Source organism: Struthio camelus, chromosome 2, assembly GCF_040807025.1.
Source record: "Struthio camelus isolate bStrCam1 chromosome 2, bStrCam1.hap1, whole genome shotgun sequence".
Lineage (NCBI taxonomy): Eukaryota > Metazoa > Chordata > Aves > Struthioniformes > Struthionidae > Struthio > Struthio camelus.
The window spans coordinates 6,870,450-6,886,285 of record NC_090943.1 but is presented as its reverse complement, the minus strand read 5'-3'; the positions used below and the strand labels follow the sequence as shown (position 1 = coordinate 6,886,285).

Sequence of the window (15,836 nt, the reverse complement as noted above, 5' to 3'; positions counted from 1 at the left end):
TGTTTTCTGTAAGAGTCTTGAAGGCAAGAACTCATGAGGTCTCAGCACAACTGTTCGGGAGTTAGCTAGGGAGTCACGGCTCATTGGAGCCTTATTAATGAAGGTGGAGTTCCTGTTTGTCAGATTTGGAGGAAAGGCCATTGATTTATAGAGGTTTCCTTAATTTACAACTTCATGTTGGAAAGGACCTGTAAATCTTTTATTTAGTGTCATACTCTGTAACCAGAAAAACATTTAATTTACCAATGACAGATGAGTTTCTCTTAGGGGTAATACCTAAAACAGAAGAGCTGGGTTCAGTAGTTACAGCGGAAGTGCTAGTATCCCTTTAGGAAGGGAAGAAGTACTTGAAGGGTTTAGCAATTACTTTCTTAACGCTTCTAATAGTTACTCAAAACAAGCCATGGGCAAGAGAATAATGTGGTTCTATGTCACTGCCAGAACTGGCAATAAAGTGACTTGGGATTTATTAGTTTGATTGTTCATATTCTGTGGGATGGGTATTGGGGGCACTGACATTAAACTCTTCAGCCAATCTTAAGAAAAGTAGTGTGGAAAACTGCTCAGAGAAGAACCTTCACATGTTTCAAATCAGAAAGCTGAAGTGTGATAGTCTATTCAACACGTTGCTCTGACAGTTGCTAACTCAAGGGAGAGAGGGAAGCTGTAGAGGTCAGTTTGCCAAAGTGAGTTGGAGATGCCTGGAAAGGAGAGAGGATGTGTTAACCAAAGGTGAAGGCATAAACCTGCCCTCATGTCGTGAGTCTGGTTACACTGCTCTTCAGCTAGTTCAACACTATGCCTAGGTACTAATTTTTCTTTCCTAGAAGTTCCAGTTGATTCAGACTTTCTCCCCAAGAGTTTCTTGAACTTCAAAATCAATAGTTAAGCACAGGATCTATAACTGTAGGTGTGCTGATGGTTCATGAACAGAGCCAGATGGAGTTACCATCCAGGTAGCTAATAGATAACAGAACTGTTAACAGCATATGCAAACTTAAATATTAAGAAAGTGATTGACTAAAATAGTTTTCTTCGCTATGTAGTCAGGTCTTTCCTCTAAGTAGTTTCTTCAGTCTGTGTCTAAAAGGATCTAAGTCACTTTGTAGAGACATCGTGCAGACCTCATACAAATATCAGAGGTACTTACGAGTGTCTGGACCTGGGCATGCCCAATCTGTCTCCAGGGATATTTTGATGCTGTTCCAGCCATCTATGTTGTCGGAGTATATATGCTCAATTACTTGACTTAGTTTAGAAATGTAACCTAACCCAAACAGCTGCTTTGAAATTTCCCTTGCTGCAGAAGCAAGGCAAATTAGTACTTGCTTAAGGCAAAAGCAAAGAGGGAGTGTGTATAGGAATGAGTGGCAATACACAGGAAATACCAGATTAGCACAGTCAGATTAAATGCAATGAGTAATTAATAGCTGCTTTCACTTAAGAGCAGCCACAAGCAGTGGTGGCTAGGTCTCTCTTTTTGAGCTCTTGCCTGGAGGAGAAGAACTTGCCCAGGAGTGGGGAGGTTGAGAGGGGTGAGAGTTGTGAGAGGAATTCTGTATTAAAGACTTGTCCCTGGGACGCTCTCCGTTTCTATTGAATTCCATGAGGCCAGAGGGCAGGAGCCCAGAGGGTGCTTGCCTGGCCAAGGTCTCATACTTCCTGTGTTAGTGCTGTAGTCCTTAGTGCTATGAGAGTCATGCTTTTAAAGGTATGAAATCTTTCTTACTAAAAAAGATTAAGTTCTGAACACCAAGTAGCTCGAAATGCATAATTCAAACCCATCAGTACACACTTGAGTGTCTTGATCTGTGCACACTGTTGCAGCCTCTCCCACTGTAGCACTTACACCAAAGAGACGTTCAGTCAAGTATGGCACCTTGGATTAGCAGCTTCTAAACATAGAGTAGTCTAGTCTGTCAGCAGATGGATGCAGATTTTAGTAATTGTGCAAGCCTGCTGGGGAAGTTCAAGAGGAAGAGAAAAGTCACCTGTCTGAATTTGGTATTTCAACAGCTCTTTCCAGTAGCTGTTCACCTTAAAGAAACTAACCATCCTCATTCACCACGGAATTACCTTAACATCAGATACCGTTGGTTATAAAAGGTTTGCACGTTTATCTCCAGGATGCTTATTTCCAAATCATGTTTTGAGGGCAACTAGGAACCCTGTTCCTAGTACAGGGTTATGCTACCCCTCTGAGATGGGGCAGTTGCTTTTTATGTCAGCCCTGACCATCGGTCAGTGGAACACTGTACTCCTACACCAAGTTCTCTATGTATTAGAATTGAGTAATTAGCTTTGGAAGGGAGGGAGGGTTTGGTCTAGCCCTCTGACATTAGCCCTGCTTGGAGCAAAGTTGGATCAAGTTGCTCAGACCTATGTATGTCCAGTAGAGTTCTGAGGATGGAGGCTCTACAGCCTCTCTGAGCACCCCATCACCTACCACCCACCTGCTCTGGCTCATTAGGCTTACCAAAGACATGTTTCAGTGGAAATGAAGACATGAGGTTTGTCTGAGTGTAGCTTCAGCTCCTAGGAGCTGCCCTAGGCTTGGCCATTGATGTTATCATACTGTCTGGCCATACTGAGATGCAAGGCAATGCATCTAACTCCTCATGTGCTGCATCCAAGCTGTAAAATTAGTGTAGGACATTCACAGGCTACATTGTCACTTTGTCTTTTTTGCCATCGCTCTGGTGCTGCTGAGAAAATTCTTCCAGGGTTTGCAAAAGAAAGATCACTGTCAGGTTTAATAGATGCTCCCAAAGTTTACATAAGCAAACAGGATGCTACTCAACCCCCTCCTAGATATTTGGAAGCAGTAGCTGTTTGGTTTTTAAGCAATATATTGCAACACACAAGCAGACAATTTAAGCCATCTCATTCAAAGATGGCTGTCTTCCAAGGTCATTCTGCTCATCTCTGATCAACATAAAATGCTGCTCTCCCCCTGCCCCACCAAAACTGGCCTGTCCTCACAGGCCTTAGACAGTATGTTTCTCTTCTTTCAGCTGTATCATCTGGTATCAGGCTTCCCTCTGTTCATTCCCTTCCTGAATTTCCTCAAATTAAGGCAGCAGCAGTAATGAAATAAATAATCACAAATGCAGTCTCCATCTGACAGGGTGACACTCCTGGTGTCTGCATTTGTAGCAGCGGGAGGAAGGAAATGCAGCAGGCATGCCGACAGGACAAGTGGATCCACCTTTCTGTAATATAAGACTTGGTACCTTCCACTCACAGGAGCTTCTGGCAATCTTATTTTAGGTTATATTCTGAAACTGAAGAATTTATAAGCAGTTCTGTCACCTCTGTACCCACCAGTAAAGGAACGCTTTCCCCTTCTCCTCCACCTTGTTTCAGTTTAGCTCTTAAAGCTCTAAGGAGGTGCTAAAAAACAAACATAGCTTCAGCCACCACAGAAGGTACTCTCTAACTTGTTAGAGATAAGGAACTTGATGTTACACCTTAACCTCTTTTAGCATTTAAGTGGTACAGCCATACATTACATGAATACAACATTCTACTGCTAGAGGTTAAAGGTCTATACAGTTCTCTAAATCTGCATGCTAAATTTTTCTTTGGACATTGTGAGAAGTAATCAAGGCTTCATAAATATATACTGATTTTTTCCCCCCCCAACAAGATCCAATTAACATGAAGTAAGCTAGACAACAGTACCATAAATGTTAAGCTGTTTATTACTGTGACATTTGAAATTTACGGAGTTTGGACATTTTCTGCTTTGAAATTTCTAAAGGGTTCCTTGGGTACGCCATCAGTTAAGTAAGCTGCCACAAGCTTGAAAACATAGCGTTGACAAAAGCGTAGTACTAGAGAACTGTCCTAGGCAAACAGAAAACCCCAGCATAGAACACCTAGTTCTCTTCAGTCAGCAGGCTCCAAGACTGAACAAAAACTTACTGATAGCTTAAATTACATATTCTTTTTCTTAATTTTTGGCTATTCACACATGTAGCTGTCCATTAGAGGAAGGGAAGAAGAGGAAATATATTCTAGCAGTGTAGGGGAGGAAAAAAAACAAAAAGTTAACTATTACAGACCATTTGGCAGACTAGACTTCAAATCTCTTAATTCCTGAATAATTAACACCTGTATTTAGTGCTTACTGCATTCTTTTAAGGAGGAAGAAAATATTTTGGCCATTCTGTTCTAAGCTACTGTGTGCTATGTCAAAACACTCTTTAAGACTAATGCAGTGATTAAGAAATCTTAAAAAAAAGTTTTTATTCCACAGTGTATCATCTGAAGACTTGTCCCTTGTTTTATGGCTTCATCTGCACCATTTTGCTGAAGGTGAGCTGTCACAGGCAAGTCTTTGTGACCTAGGCTCCCCATCCCATGCTGTTACAAGATTTTTAGCCTAGTCAGTCATTCTGTTCGCTAATCTCCATTGGGCATGATGCAGAGAAGCATCAGGGGTGAGAGAAGAGGAGGGGGGAATTTGACACTGTATTGTGCCAAATAAACATACAAAGTTATAGCTTAAAACACGTCTAACATTGCACCTGATTCTCTTAGTTTGCAGAGGGTTTTCATCAGAGTAGCTGTATCAGCTATAGTGAAGTTACTCCCAACCAGTTTAAAATTCCATGATAAACTGCTGCCCTGAGGGGTATAAAAACCTTCAGGTTTCTTAAATTGTTACATGTTACTTACTAATCACGTAACACAGAGTTCAAAGGGTGGAAACTATTTCAAGACAAATGCAAACAAAAAATAAAGCTGTAAGAAGCAATAGATATCTTGCACAGTGTTCTATTCCAGTGCCTTAATGATTTTTATAAAAATACTAATTTGGGAAATAGAAAAGCATAACCATAAAAGCTATTCCTCTCTTACAAAAGAAACCAAGACATGCTCAACTCCATTTATAAGGTTAATCACCCTAAATTCACATGGAATTGATTTGAATCATCTTTACTTTAATAAACTTAATTTCAGATAACCACCAGCATTCTTCCCTCGATTTTTTTAAACTGTGAGACCACCATACAATCTATTGAAGAGCTAAAGTGAGTAACAGAACACACCCACTCCATTTTGTCCTATCTATATGTTGCAATTTCAAAATGTAAGCTACTACTTTTCTTGCAAAAATAGTTTTAGAGAAGATGTTAATAACTGTTAAAGAAACACTAAAGCAAGAAAAATAACAGTCTGCAGAGTAGCAAGTATGAATAACGGTATCTTGGGGTGGGGAGGGCCTTAAGTCACAAGACTGGTCAAACTGAGGTGAACCATTAGCAAATTTTTCCAGCAAATCAAAGTTGTAAATAACTTTCTTTTCAAATACTGGGAAAGTCAGTCATCATTAAATGTCACTGTTCAGGCAGAATGCCTTCAGAAAATATATTGAAGAGCAATTGTAAGCCCAACTTTAATCTAAGAAGTTGAAACTTTACTAGTGCCCAAACAGTTTTTGCATTAATTTCTCCTCTTAAGAGAACTGAATAATTTGTTGATTTTGAACAGTATTCAAATGAAGTCTGAACACAAATCAAACCATCAAACCATGTTGGGAAAAGATAATAGGATAGGTATTTCATATGAATTGGCATATTTTTATAATATTGTCTACACTAACAAAATAAATGGCTGTAATTCTCTCACGAGGTCAGAAAAATATTCCAAGCTGTAGCATTACAGCATACTGGCAGTCTGGCAACAGAAGAAACGTCCTTTTCACTCATCATGTGCAGCTTCCTCTTTCTGTTCACATGCTTTTTCATTATCAGGTTTCAGTGGAGTAGTGGATAATAAGCTCTCAATACTGTTTAGGAGTAGTTTTGTTTCTTGGTTATTTGGATCAGTTCCTAGTGTTTTGGAAGAAATTTCATTAGGAAGAGCAAGAGAAGGCAAAGATGAAATTGAAGGTATTAGCTGGTCCAACCCAGGCTGCTTAACTGAGCCTTCAGGATATGTGGTTAACTCTTCAGGGTCCAAAGCTGTAGGATTCTCTGCAAAACGGAAATAGTTTGTAAAAATTAAAACCTGTCACGCTGATAGACAGTGCTTTGGCTTCCATATTTCTAGAACCTCAGCTTGAATGAAATACCTCTTTGACACGTAACACAAATCCACAACTCTCATCATTGCCTGATGAAATACATAAGCTGCGTTTCCTCCCTTCTCCTAAAAGGCAGAATCTCTGAAGGTGCAGTAAATTTTAAGAGATCATGAACCATTCAGTCTACCTCATTCTTATGCTGCAGATGTTTTCTTTAGTGTTACAATTCTTAGCCCTCTGGCCCCCGTTCTCAAAGGAAACAATCCATTAGGTGAAGGATTTTACTTTCTAAATAGGAAAGTTGCTGTAAGACTGTAATTCTGTTTTCACTTTTTCAAACGTGAAAACAAGCCTGTAGTACAAAAATTGCCATTGATTGTAGCAATATGTACTCGGTTTAATTTGGATCATCAATATTTTCAGTTAAAGAATATAAGCTACATACCACAGCCATATAAACATGCCTATTCATTTTTTGCCTGTTTCTACAACTAAATTCATCTATTTCTCCCATCTCATTTTAGCCAAATCCCCTTCCTGACTCTTCAGCTAAAAGGAAAGTTTCTTTGAATTGGCTTATTTCCAAAAAGCATGACACTGTTCATTGGGCATGAACTGATACCATTCTAGAGATTAGGTCAGAGGTGTGGCAATCTTGAATACACTTACCAAAATAAGCAGTAGCTTCGCTGTTAGACATTAGCTTTTCAGTGCCTCCTAAAGTGTCTGCTGCTGGCATGTTGAAGGAGGCAGACATGTCAGACACTTTTGCTAAATCAGTGAGTTCAGGAAATGAAATACCAGACATGTCTAGAAATCCTGAAGGAAAAAGCAAACACTGCAATACTGCTTTAGGTACAGTAGAAAATGATAGATTCAACAAGATGTGTTATATCCAGACAAAAGCCAGTGAAGTCCCCTCCCCACAAAATGCAAATAAAATTATAACCTAAAAAAATCTGCTGAAGTCAGTGGAAAGATTTCCACAGATTTCATTAACCTTAGTCAGGCCCACAGCATCAAAATTCTATAGCTCTGAAATCCAGCGTAGTCAAAAATTACAACAGAAACATCAAGGCTCACAGTTCTGTGTTTAAGTCTCAAACTTGTTTAAGACTTTACTTACTTAGATGTCCTCTCAGAAGTTGCAGGGGGGAGAGGAGGAACAAACAACAACAAAAGAACAACACCACGCGCACACATACCTGGATCCATAACTCTCTGGACAGGGGGAGGAGGAGAAAGTGAGCTTTCTGGTGAATAGCCACTCATCTCTTGATCTGTGGACTGATCAAAGCTCGTAACTGTTTCAGAGCTATCAATCTGAGAAGCAGGTGCCAATAATGGAGTCTGGAGGAACACAATAAAGAAGAAAAGCAGTTTTTTTGTTTATAGTAAAAATTTCATCTGGAGAAGATCTTCCTATGAAAGCATTCCACTTCAGTCTCCAAGTGTACCAGTTTAGAGATAATCTGTGATGCTGAAACCGATAATCAAGTCACTGATTAGGACAGGCTCCAATGTACCCTTTCAAGCCTGTATGTTCTTAGAAGAAAAGTCCATACTAAATTCTTGTACATGTATTTTTTTTCCCTAGTAACATGGGGATTCTTCTAATGTGGTTCTCATTTATTGATACAGCTGTAGTATGTAAGTCTTTAGAACAAGTATTTGGAAAAAAATTTATTTCAGCCCACCCAGATGAAAAAGTAATTGGAATATCTCTAATTGCACCCAAATACAATGAAGAACATGGAAGAATCCAACTTGCAAGTTTGAAAAAATAAAGGGCACAGCTCAGCAAAAAGGAATCTCTCTCTTTCTCATGCTATCCTTGCTGTCATCTGCTCAGCAAGATCAGTTCTCACTTGCCCTTCACCTAACTCAATTTCATTCGAGCAAAATTGCATGCTGTACTCAAACATACTGTTTTGTGAATGTTCTAACAAGGATAAAATTTTGATAAAACTCCAGAGGACTCATCAGAAAGAAATTTTTCTTACATACCTCTGTGTAACCGTTAGTAGGTGCTACAGGAGTTCTGGCTTCTGATGATAAGGGTGAAGGTGGTTTGCTTTCTGGCTTTTTCTTCGATATTATAGACTGTGTTGGAATTCTGTGCAAATAGCCATATCCAATACCACATCCTAAACTGCACCAAGTAGAACAAGACTTGAAAAAGGTGTTTTTATCAAAGCTAGTTAAGTGTTTTAAATTTTGACTCTTTAAAAAAAAAGCTAATAGAATTTTAGAGTACTTAATCTATAACAAGAAAAACCTATCTGCAAGAATCATTTCAGTTATGATACTCGAGCAACACTACAGTTGACACTTGGGTATGCATAGCTCAGCTTTCAGTTGACTCATTTCCAATAGTCTTAAAAAATATATACACGTCTACACTCTGACTTGATCTGGATTTGTTTCTCGCTTTACTGAATGCTTGACTGTGAGAATATAGCTAGTAAATCTGCTACCAGTCAACCAGGAAAGTCAACACAAGTTTTGCCATTGGTTTCAACTCAAACAGGATTAGATCCAGACCATACCTTCATAATGCTCAGCTACTTTTTTTTTAATTGAAAGAAGAGCAGTTTTATGTGATAAGTATCAGAAAACAAGGCTTAACTTGAAAATAAAAAGCTATAATTAATACTCTACATATAAATAGCTATAAATAGTACTCTTAATAGGAGTTCATTTACAGTGAGTGTATAACCTGTCATCAGTCAGCGACTGACTGCAGATCAGTACCTTCCTTCTCCACCCCAAGCTCCATTGGGAGTCACAACTACCTCTCGAATGGAGTCTGCTTCAGTGTTATAAACCATCAGCTTCAGTGGCTTCCCCTCATGGGATTCAATCAATGAAAAGAAATCCTCTGACTAAGTAAAAAAAAAAAAAAAATAGAGTTATTCAACTCAAATCTGTAAGACAAAGGGTTGGAACTAAATTAACATTTTAGGCAGTTATTTACTTCAAAATGAGATTAAGCGATCAATGTTAAAAATCCAAAGAAGGACCAAAAATCACTAGTGTATTTTCATCTTTAAGGGCAACTTATTTTACGGACAGATTAAAAAAAAAAAAAAGTAATATTTACCTCTGTCCTGAAGTGTCCACCATAAACATCAACCTCCCAAAAGACTATCCACATACATCTGTTGTGCACACCATTAGGTTAAAAAACAACAACAACAACGACGTACACTTCGCAGGCATGAAGAACATTGCTACTTAAAGGAACACGTGCCCTACCTCCTGAAGAATCTGATCAGATCCAACTATGTAGTCAGTGTATGGCTGCAAACCAGCTAAGGCTGCAGGAGATGCAGGTTCAACATCCTGTGAAAGAATGACATATGTCATCTGAAGTCACTGCTCAATAAGATACACAAAGATCAAAAAGGAACATTAACTTCAAAAATTATAGAAGGAAAGACCGTTTTGCTTATGGGATTAAAAAAAAAAAAAAAGAAACCTCTGAACAGTGTATATGTAGGGGTAACATCTTACAAGAAACATGAATAATAATAAAAAATAAAAATCTGATCAAGACACTACCAATTCAAAGATACTTCTGAAGACCTCAGGAAGCTGCATTTATTTAAACAACCAAAAATAGAACAAAAGATTACGCTATGTCAGCCTTTCCTAGGCTGTTACAGTCTTTCAGCTCTCCCTCCACAAGAACATTCAAATTACATTTGAAAGAAATCTTTTATATTAACATTACTTTGATGAAGTTTAGAAAACGTACAGACACCAATTGAGCCAGAAGGCTTTTCGCATTTGCCATTGATTCTTCAGTATAAGAAAAGACAAAAAACAAACAAACGAACAAACAAAAAACCCACACCTCTTCCTGCCGTGCACAAACAGGGATAAATAAGCTGCAAGCATCCACTTACAGAGCAGCACTAACAGTCACCCGCTACTTGTCCCTATTCAAATGGTTTAGACAAACTTTCAAGAAAGAGTGTTTCTTCTTGTATGTGATTTCAGTAGCATATACTTTTACATAAGTTATTCCCAAAACATTACATTTTAAAACCATAGCGTATCAACACAAACCAGCCACCGAGAGTTCACCATCTTCGTGGTTTTTTCTTCCAAAGAAAATTGTTTTAAACATTTTTTGCTAAATATAGTGAGAGAATCCCAGACTTTTATCCACAGATCCTTATGAAAACATTCCTAGAATATCTCAAATTATGAATTAACACATCCTTGGAGTGCTAAGTGGCACATTTCATCTGTTGGAAAAGGAAGAAAAGATATAGTAATTGTTTTAAAAAAAAAAAAAAGAAAGAAAGAAAAAGGTTCAGTTTTGAGTACTAAAAGACCTTTTTGACATTTACTCTCCTCCCAGGATAGACCCTAACAATTTAAAACATATGTTAACATCTTGGAGAAGTCCTGATATAATAATTTACATTCTGTTCCTAGCTCGGCAACTTGCTGGACAAGCAAAGAATTACGTCTCACCAAAACATGCCACACATGTTCATTGGCTCCCTGGAAACTGCAGAACCTCACGCTGGCACCAAGAAGACCTTGCCCTCCCCACATGTTACTGGGGATCACCTCCACTTCTCTTATTTTCATCGTTTTGATGTTATAAACCTCCAGCTTCACTGGTTTTTCAGCATTTGCCTTCAGCAGATCTTTCAGCATATTGTTTTCTTTATTCTACAGAGCACAGAAAGAGGTATATCGTTAACATAATTTCCAGTTGCACTTGCAGCTGTAACACAAAGATTTCAAGTGTCAAAGAGGCTGAACTAAGAACCAATAACAGTCAAAAGTTTAGGTTCTGCCTTCTACAGTCCCAACAGTTCAACTTTGAGTTAAAAAAAGCCCACAGTGTCAGCCCATGTCCTTTTGTGTTAGGAATCTCTGTTGTTCACTTTCATCACATATTCTGCCATTCTTTATAATTACTGTCAAATTAGCAATATTAGATCTCAACTAACTAGTAGTAACAATAAGCAACAACATTTCATTTCACGCCTCTGATCCTTTTCCTTACTCAATCACTTAGAGTCACTGCAATTTGACTGTGAAAAGACTAAATATTTGGGAGCACTTTAGAGAACTATCATTATTTCTGCAAGGTATTAGCCTAGATTGACTAATCCTCCACTGGAATCTACCATTATAATGATCGTTTGCAGACAGGCATGCACACTAATAAAAGCAAGGCAAAACTAATGAAGTCAGCTTGTATATAAGTAGGATGAGGCATACAGTCAAAGTTGTGAACCTTTTAAACAAAAAGTGTGTTAAAATTTACTCAACTCTCTTCTTTCATAACTCACCATGCAGGAACTATGTTCCTCGCCTTGAAGTATAAGCAAGCAATACCACGTGGCACCCTTCCCCTTGTTAATGATTTTTTTTTTGTTTTATCAAGTGTTGAAACAAGTGTTTAAACAAATTTTGAACTCTTACAACTGACTCATCATTTGAATATTCACCTTGTGGCAGGAAGTATGCATGAATGAATAATATTATGAATGCTAAGTCTGTCTGCTAGAAAGTTAGGGTGACTACAGACAGATAAATCTTTTGCTCAGATGTGAATCCAGACAATCAGAGAGGATTTTAAACATCAGTAAATTTTATATTATTTTTAACACCACATGCAACATACAATATGATAAGCTTTCTCTACTGCAACAGCTTTATCTTCCACCTTTCATCAGTACAGTACTGTACTTTATTCAGGAAAAAAAATTATTTGAGACTTACAAGCCTAGTGTGTCCTATCGCAATAATGAAATCAAAGAAAGGTTCCAATCCTCCTTGTTGGGCTGGGGAGTTTTCTTGAACCTGCAAAGTGTACATTTTAGTTTGATTGAACATTAATCTGTGGTTACATTAAGCAACAGTATTAATCTTTACACTTGATTCAGCAGTTACTTTTGAGTTGAACTAGAGTGAGATATCAAATAAGAGATCTTGGCAAGCGGTCCAGCTTTGTGATTTCATTTTTATAGTGGTACTAAGAACAGGTGTCCAAATTTAGCTGCATAAGACAGTTTCTGAACTACTGTACAAGAAACAAGTATTGTGATGCAGAGTGCACAGCATGGAATTATTAAATACTGAGCACCAGGGAGAAGAGCTTAGTTTGCAAAGAGTTGGTTCAGGATTTTCTTACATGCCACTAATTGCTTGAGCACATTAAAAGTCCCTGATTACACCACAGCCATTCAATTTTCCATAAGCACACATTCCTATAATGCACGGCCCAGTAGAGCAGGAAAACCCAAAGTGAGTATGCTACAAATGCATGGCTATCTACAAGTACTGGTCAAAAAGATGAGATTGCCTAACTTAGAGAAGTTTTGTAAGAAAAGCCTCCCATAAGAGTCACAGTGTCTCAATTTCAAAACAAAGAAGTTATCACAAAGCGGATGCAATACAAATACAGAGAATACCTATTAAAATCTAGTTCACACTGAGAAAAAAATAATAATATAAAAATTAGGTAGAACTGGATATATACAGTGTATATGAGAGTGTATCCACTTAGAAGTATGCTAACAAAGCAACATAATATTAACAGAACCATTGCAAACATGCTAACAATTTGCATTGGTTGTGACTTTACTACGACTTTACTGCAAATTCAACAGTACAGCCCACAACCTGTAACATACTTGAGGCCTGAAAGCTATTCCATACCTTGAACACTAAGCTGCAATGTAGAGATCATCTAAACTAAGAAGTTCATGGCTAGCAAAGGCCACCATTCCCTGAGAGTTATACATACCTTATAGCAGTCTGGTAACAAAGTAAAATATCATTATAATCCTTTCTTTTTTAAGTAAAGCTGCACCTATATTAGAGCTTTTGCGGCAAAACTGCCTGTGTGAGTTAAAAAAAAAAAAAAAAACCTGCCTAAAGTATTAGCAGAAGTTTATGAAGCAGAAATCCATGCTTTATTATTAAATAGTCAAGACATACGACTGTTTGCCACAATTTGAACAGGAACGAGTAACTTTCACGACAGCCCTAAACTGCAGCAATGGCAAGCAGCCAGTTTATGCTGAATCAACCTAAAGCTAAAATATTTTAAGTATAAAGAACTGTTCCAGTTCTAAATCAAGTGCAAGAAGCCTTGCAATGAAACTGTCATGGAACACAAACTCAAGGATTAAAACATACACAAAAAGAAATGAATAAAAATTACTGTGGGCAATAGTTTATACAGTTCAGGAGATTTATTCGGGAAGTATATAAATGCCTATGTTTCCACATGAAGTTGCCAGCAGCAAAGAACTGCAGTATTCAGTGTCAGAATGACACCATATTAAAAGTTTTGTTGCATGCGTTCCCTGGAGAAAAAACTGACTTTATTTCCTGTATACCGTAGGTCACAAAAATCTTCAATCACCTTCCAGTACAGACAGCTAAGCAGTATGTTACACTTAGCATAAAAGAAGGAAGTGTTTCATGACCTATGGATTCTCCTGATTGAATAACTCGGTTGAGGGGACAGATGAAGCAGACTACATAAGAATACTGGTACCCTAAATACTACTGGCTTGAGAGTAGCCTTAACACATCTGACTGAATCAGGGGAAAGCAGTGGATGTTGCTGAGGTTAGTAAGCTTTTTGACCCTGTCTCCCGTAACATCCTTGTAGGCAAGCCGAGGAAGTGTGGGCTGGATAAGCAGTGAATGAGCTGGACTGAAAACTAGCTAACCTGCTAGGCTCAAAGGGCTGTGATCAGGGGCACAAAGCCCAGCAGGAGGCCAGTCACTAGTGGTGCCCCCCAGGGGTCAATACTGTTCAGCCTCTCCATTCATAACTTGGGTGATGAGATGAGTGCACCCTTAGCAGGTTTGCTGATGATACAAAACTGAGAGTAGTGGCTGACACACCAGATGCTTATGCTGCCATTCAAAGGGACCTGCACAGAGATGGACAGAGAGGAACCTCTTGAAGTTCAGCACAGGGAAGGAACAACCCCATGCACCAGCACAGACTGTGGGCTGACCTGTAGTAGAGTAGCTTTGCAGAGAAGGACCTGGGAGTCCTATTGGACAAGTTGACCACGAGCCAGCAACGTGCCCTTGTGGCAAAGGCCATCAGCGATATCCAGGGCTGCATTAGGAAAAGCAGTGCCGGCAGGTCAAAGGGTGTGATCCTTCCCCTCTACTCAGCATTGGCAAGGCCACACCTAGAGTGGCCAGTGCTGGGCTGCGGAGTCCAGTGCTGGGCTCCGCAGTACAAGAAAGATGTGTATATACTGGAGCGAGCCCAGTAAAGGGCCCCAAAGATCATTAAGGGACTGGAGCATCTGTCTTACAAGGAGAAGCTGAGAGAGCTGGGACTGTTTCGCCTGGAGAAGAAAAGGCTTGGGGGCATCTTATCAGTGCTTATAAGTATCTTATGAGAAGGTATGAAGAAGATGGAGCGAGACTCTTTGCAGTGATGCCCACAATGACAGGGAGCAATACACACAAATTGAAATACCGAATATTCCACATAAGAATACACGTTTTCACTGTGAAAGGGGGGTTGAACTGGGGAACGGTTTGCACAAAGAGGTTGTGAAGTCTCCATCCTCAGAGACATTCAAAACCTGCCTGGACGTGGTCTTAGGTAGCCTTCTCGAGGAATGGGGGTCAGACCAGCTGATCTCCGGAGGTCCCTTCCAACCCCAGCTATTTTGTGATTTTGTGATGTTGAGAAATATGAACTGCTGATGAATCAGAAAGCAGCATATGGCAACATTCCCATTCGCGTTTCAGAGAAGAAAACAACCAAATAAACGACAAGGTGATTTATGTAATAACTGTAACTTATCAGCAATACCTCTACTTATCTTCTAAGCTACAAGACACATGTTTAAACCAACACGTGTACAGAGAGATGAGATATGCCAAGTTTGCATCTCCATGCAACAACTGTGAAAAGAAGCCTCTCAGGAAAACACTGGCTGGAGCAGGAATTAATCCCCAGCCAGCATATTTTCCAGAGAAAAATAAGTCAAAGCTTCAAGTCCAAGGAATTTGGTGGGGGGGAGGGGGGCAGGGGGAGGAAAAAGAAGGGTAAGGATACCTTTGAACTACTTGAAGACTTTCAAAAAGGGGCACAAAAGCTCCTGTTGGCTGTCCGAGAGCCAAGACACCGCAGCCCGGTGAACGCAGCCGGCGGCGGTACGCGGCTGCCTGCCGGCCTCGGGCAGCCCGGCCGCTCCTCCCCTGCCATCGTGGCAGCCGGCTGCAGGCAACGAGCAGGTGCGAGCCGCGAGGGCGGCCGGGGCGGGCAGGCCCGGCGGCCCCGAGCCGGGCGTCCTGCCTCGTCCCGGGCGAGGGGCTCGGCCTGCCCGAGCCACCGCGGGCCCCGAAGGAAAGAGGGACCCGACCCGCCCGCGCGGCCTCGCGAAGCCGCCGCCGCCACCTCCCTCCCTCCCTCCCCTCACCGCCGCCCGCCCCCAAGCCGCCCGGGGCCCGGTGAAGTCCCCCCCCCCCCAGATCCGCCGGCAGCCGCCTCACCCCGTGGACGTGGAAGCCCTCGGCGCCGCCGTCGGGGACCTCGGAGCTCGAGCCCAGCCCCATGCCCAGCAGCGCGGCGCCGGGAGGCCCGGCCGGACCCGACCCGACCCGACCCGACCGGTCCCCGCGACGGGTCAGGCGGCAACGAGCACCCCCCACCCCCAACCCGGATCCCTCCGCTGCCGCAGGCCTAAGCAAGCGAGCACCGAGCGACGCGCCCGCCTCGGCGCACGGAGCGGAGAGGTGGATGTGCCGCTTGGCTGCCTGGCTGCGGCTACCAGCCTAT

General features: G+C 40.7%; 1 protein-coding gene across 2 annotated transcripts; it reads right to left on the bottom strand.

Moving 5' to 3' along the window:
- Positions 1-3,681: 3,681 nt before the first annotated feature.
- GORASP1 (golgi reassembly stacking protein 1) lies at positions 3,682-15,823 on the bottom strand. Of its 2 annotated transcripts, none has more exons than XM_068934173.1 (9): positions 15,551-15,823; positions 11,789-11,869; positions 10,523-10,726; positions 9,293-9,379; positions 8,789-8,919; positions 8,042-8,186; positions 7,240-7,384; positions 6,704-6,853; positions 3,682-5,984 (listed from the first exon to the last, which is right to left on the bottom strand). In XM_068934173.1, the coding sequence occupies exons 1-9, from the start codon at positions 15,611-15,613 to the stop codon at positions 5,710-5,712; spliced, it is 1,281 nt and encodes a 426-aa protein (XP_068790274.1). In that variant the 5' UTR covers positions 15,614-15,823; the 3' UTR covers positions 3,682-5,709. The 2 variants fall into 2 exon arrangements, with proteins under 2 accessions (XP_068790274.1, XP_068790275.1); XM_068934174.1 differs by lacking the exon at positions 15,551-15,823 and adding an exon at positions 15,114-15,466.
- Between the last annotated feature and the right edge of the window lie 13 nt (positions 15,824-15,836).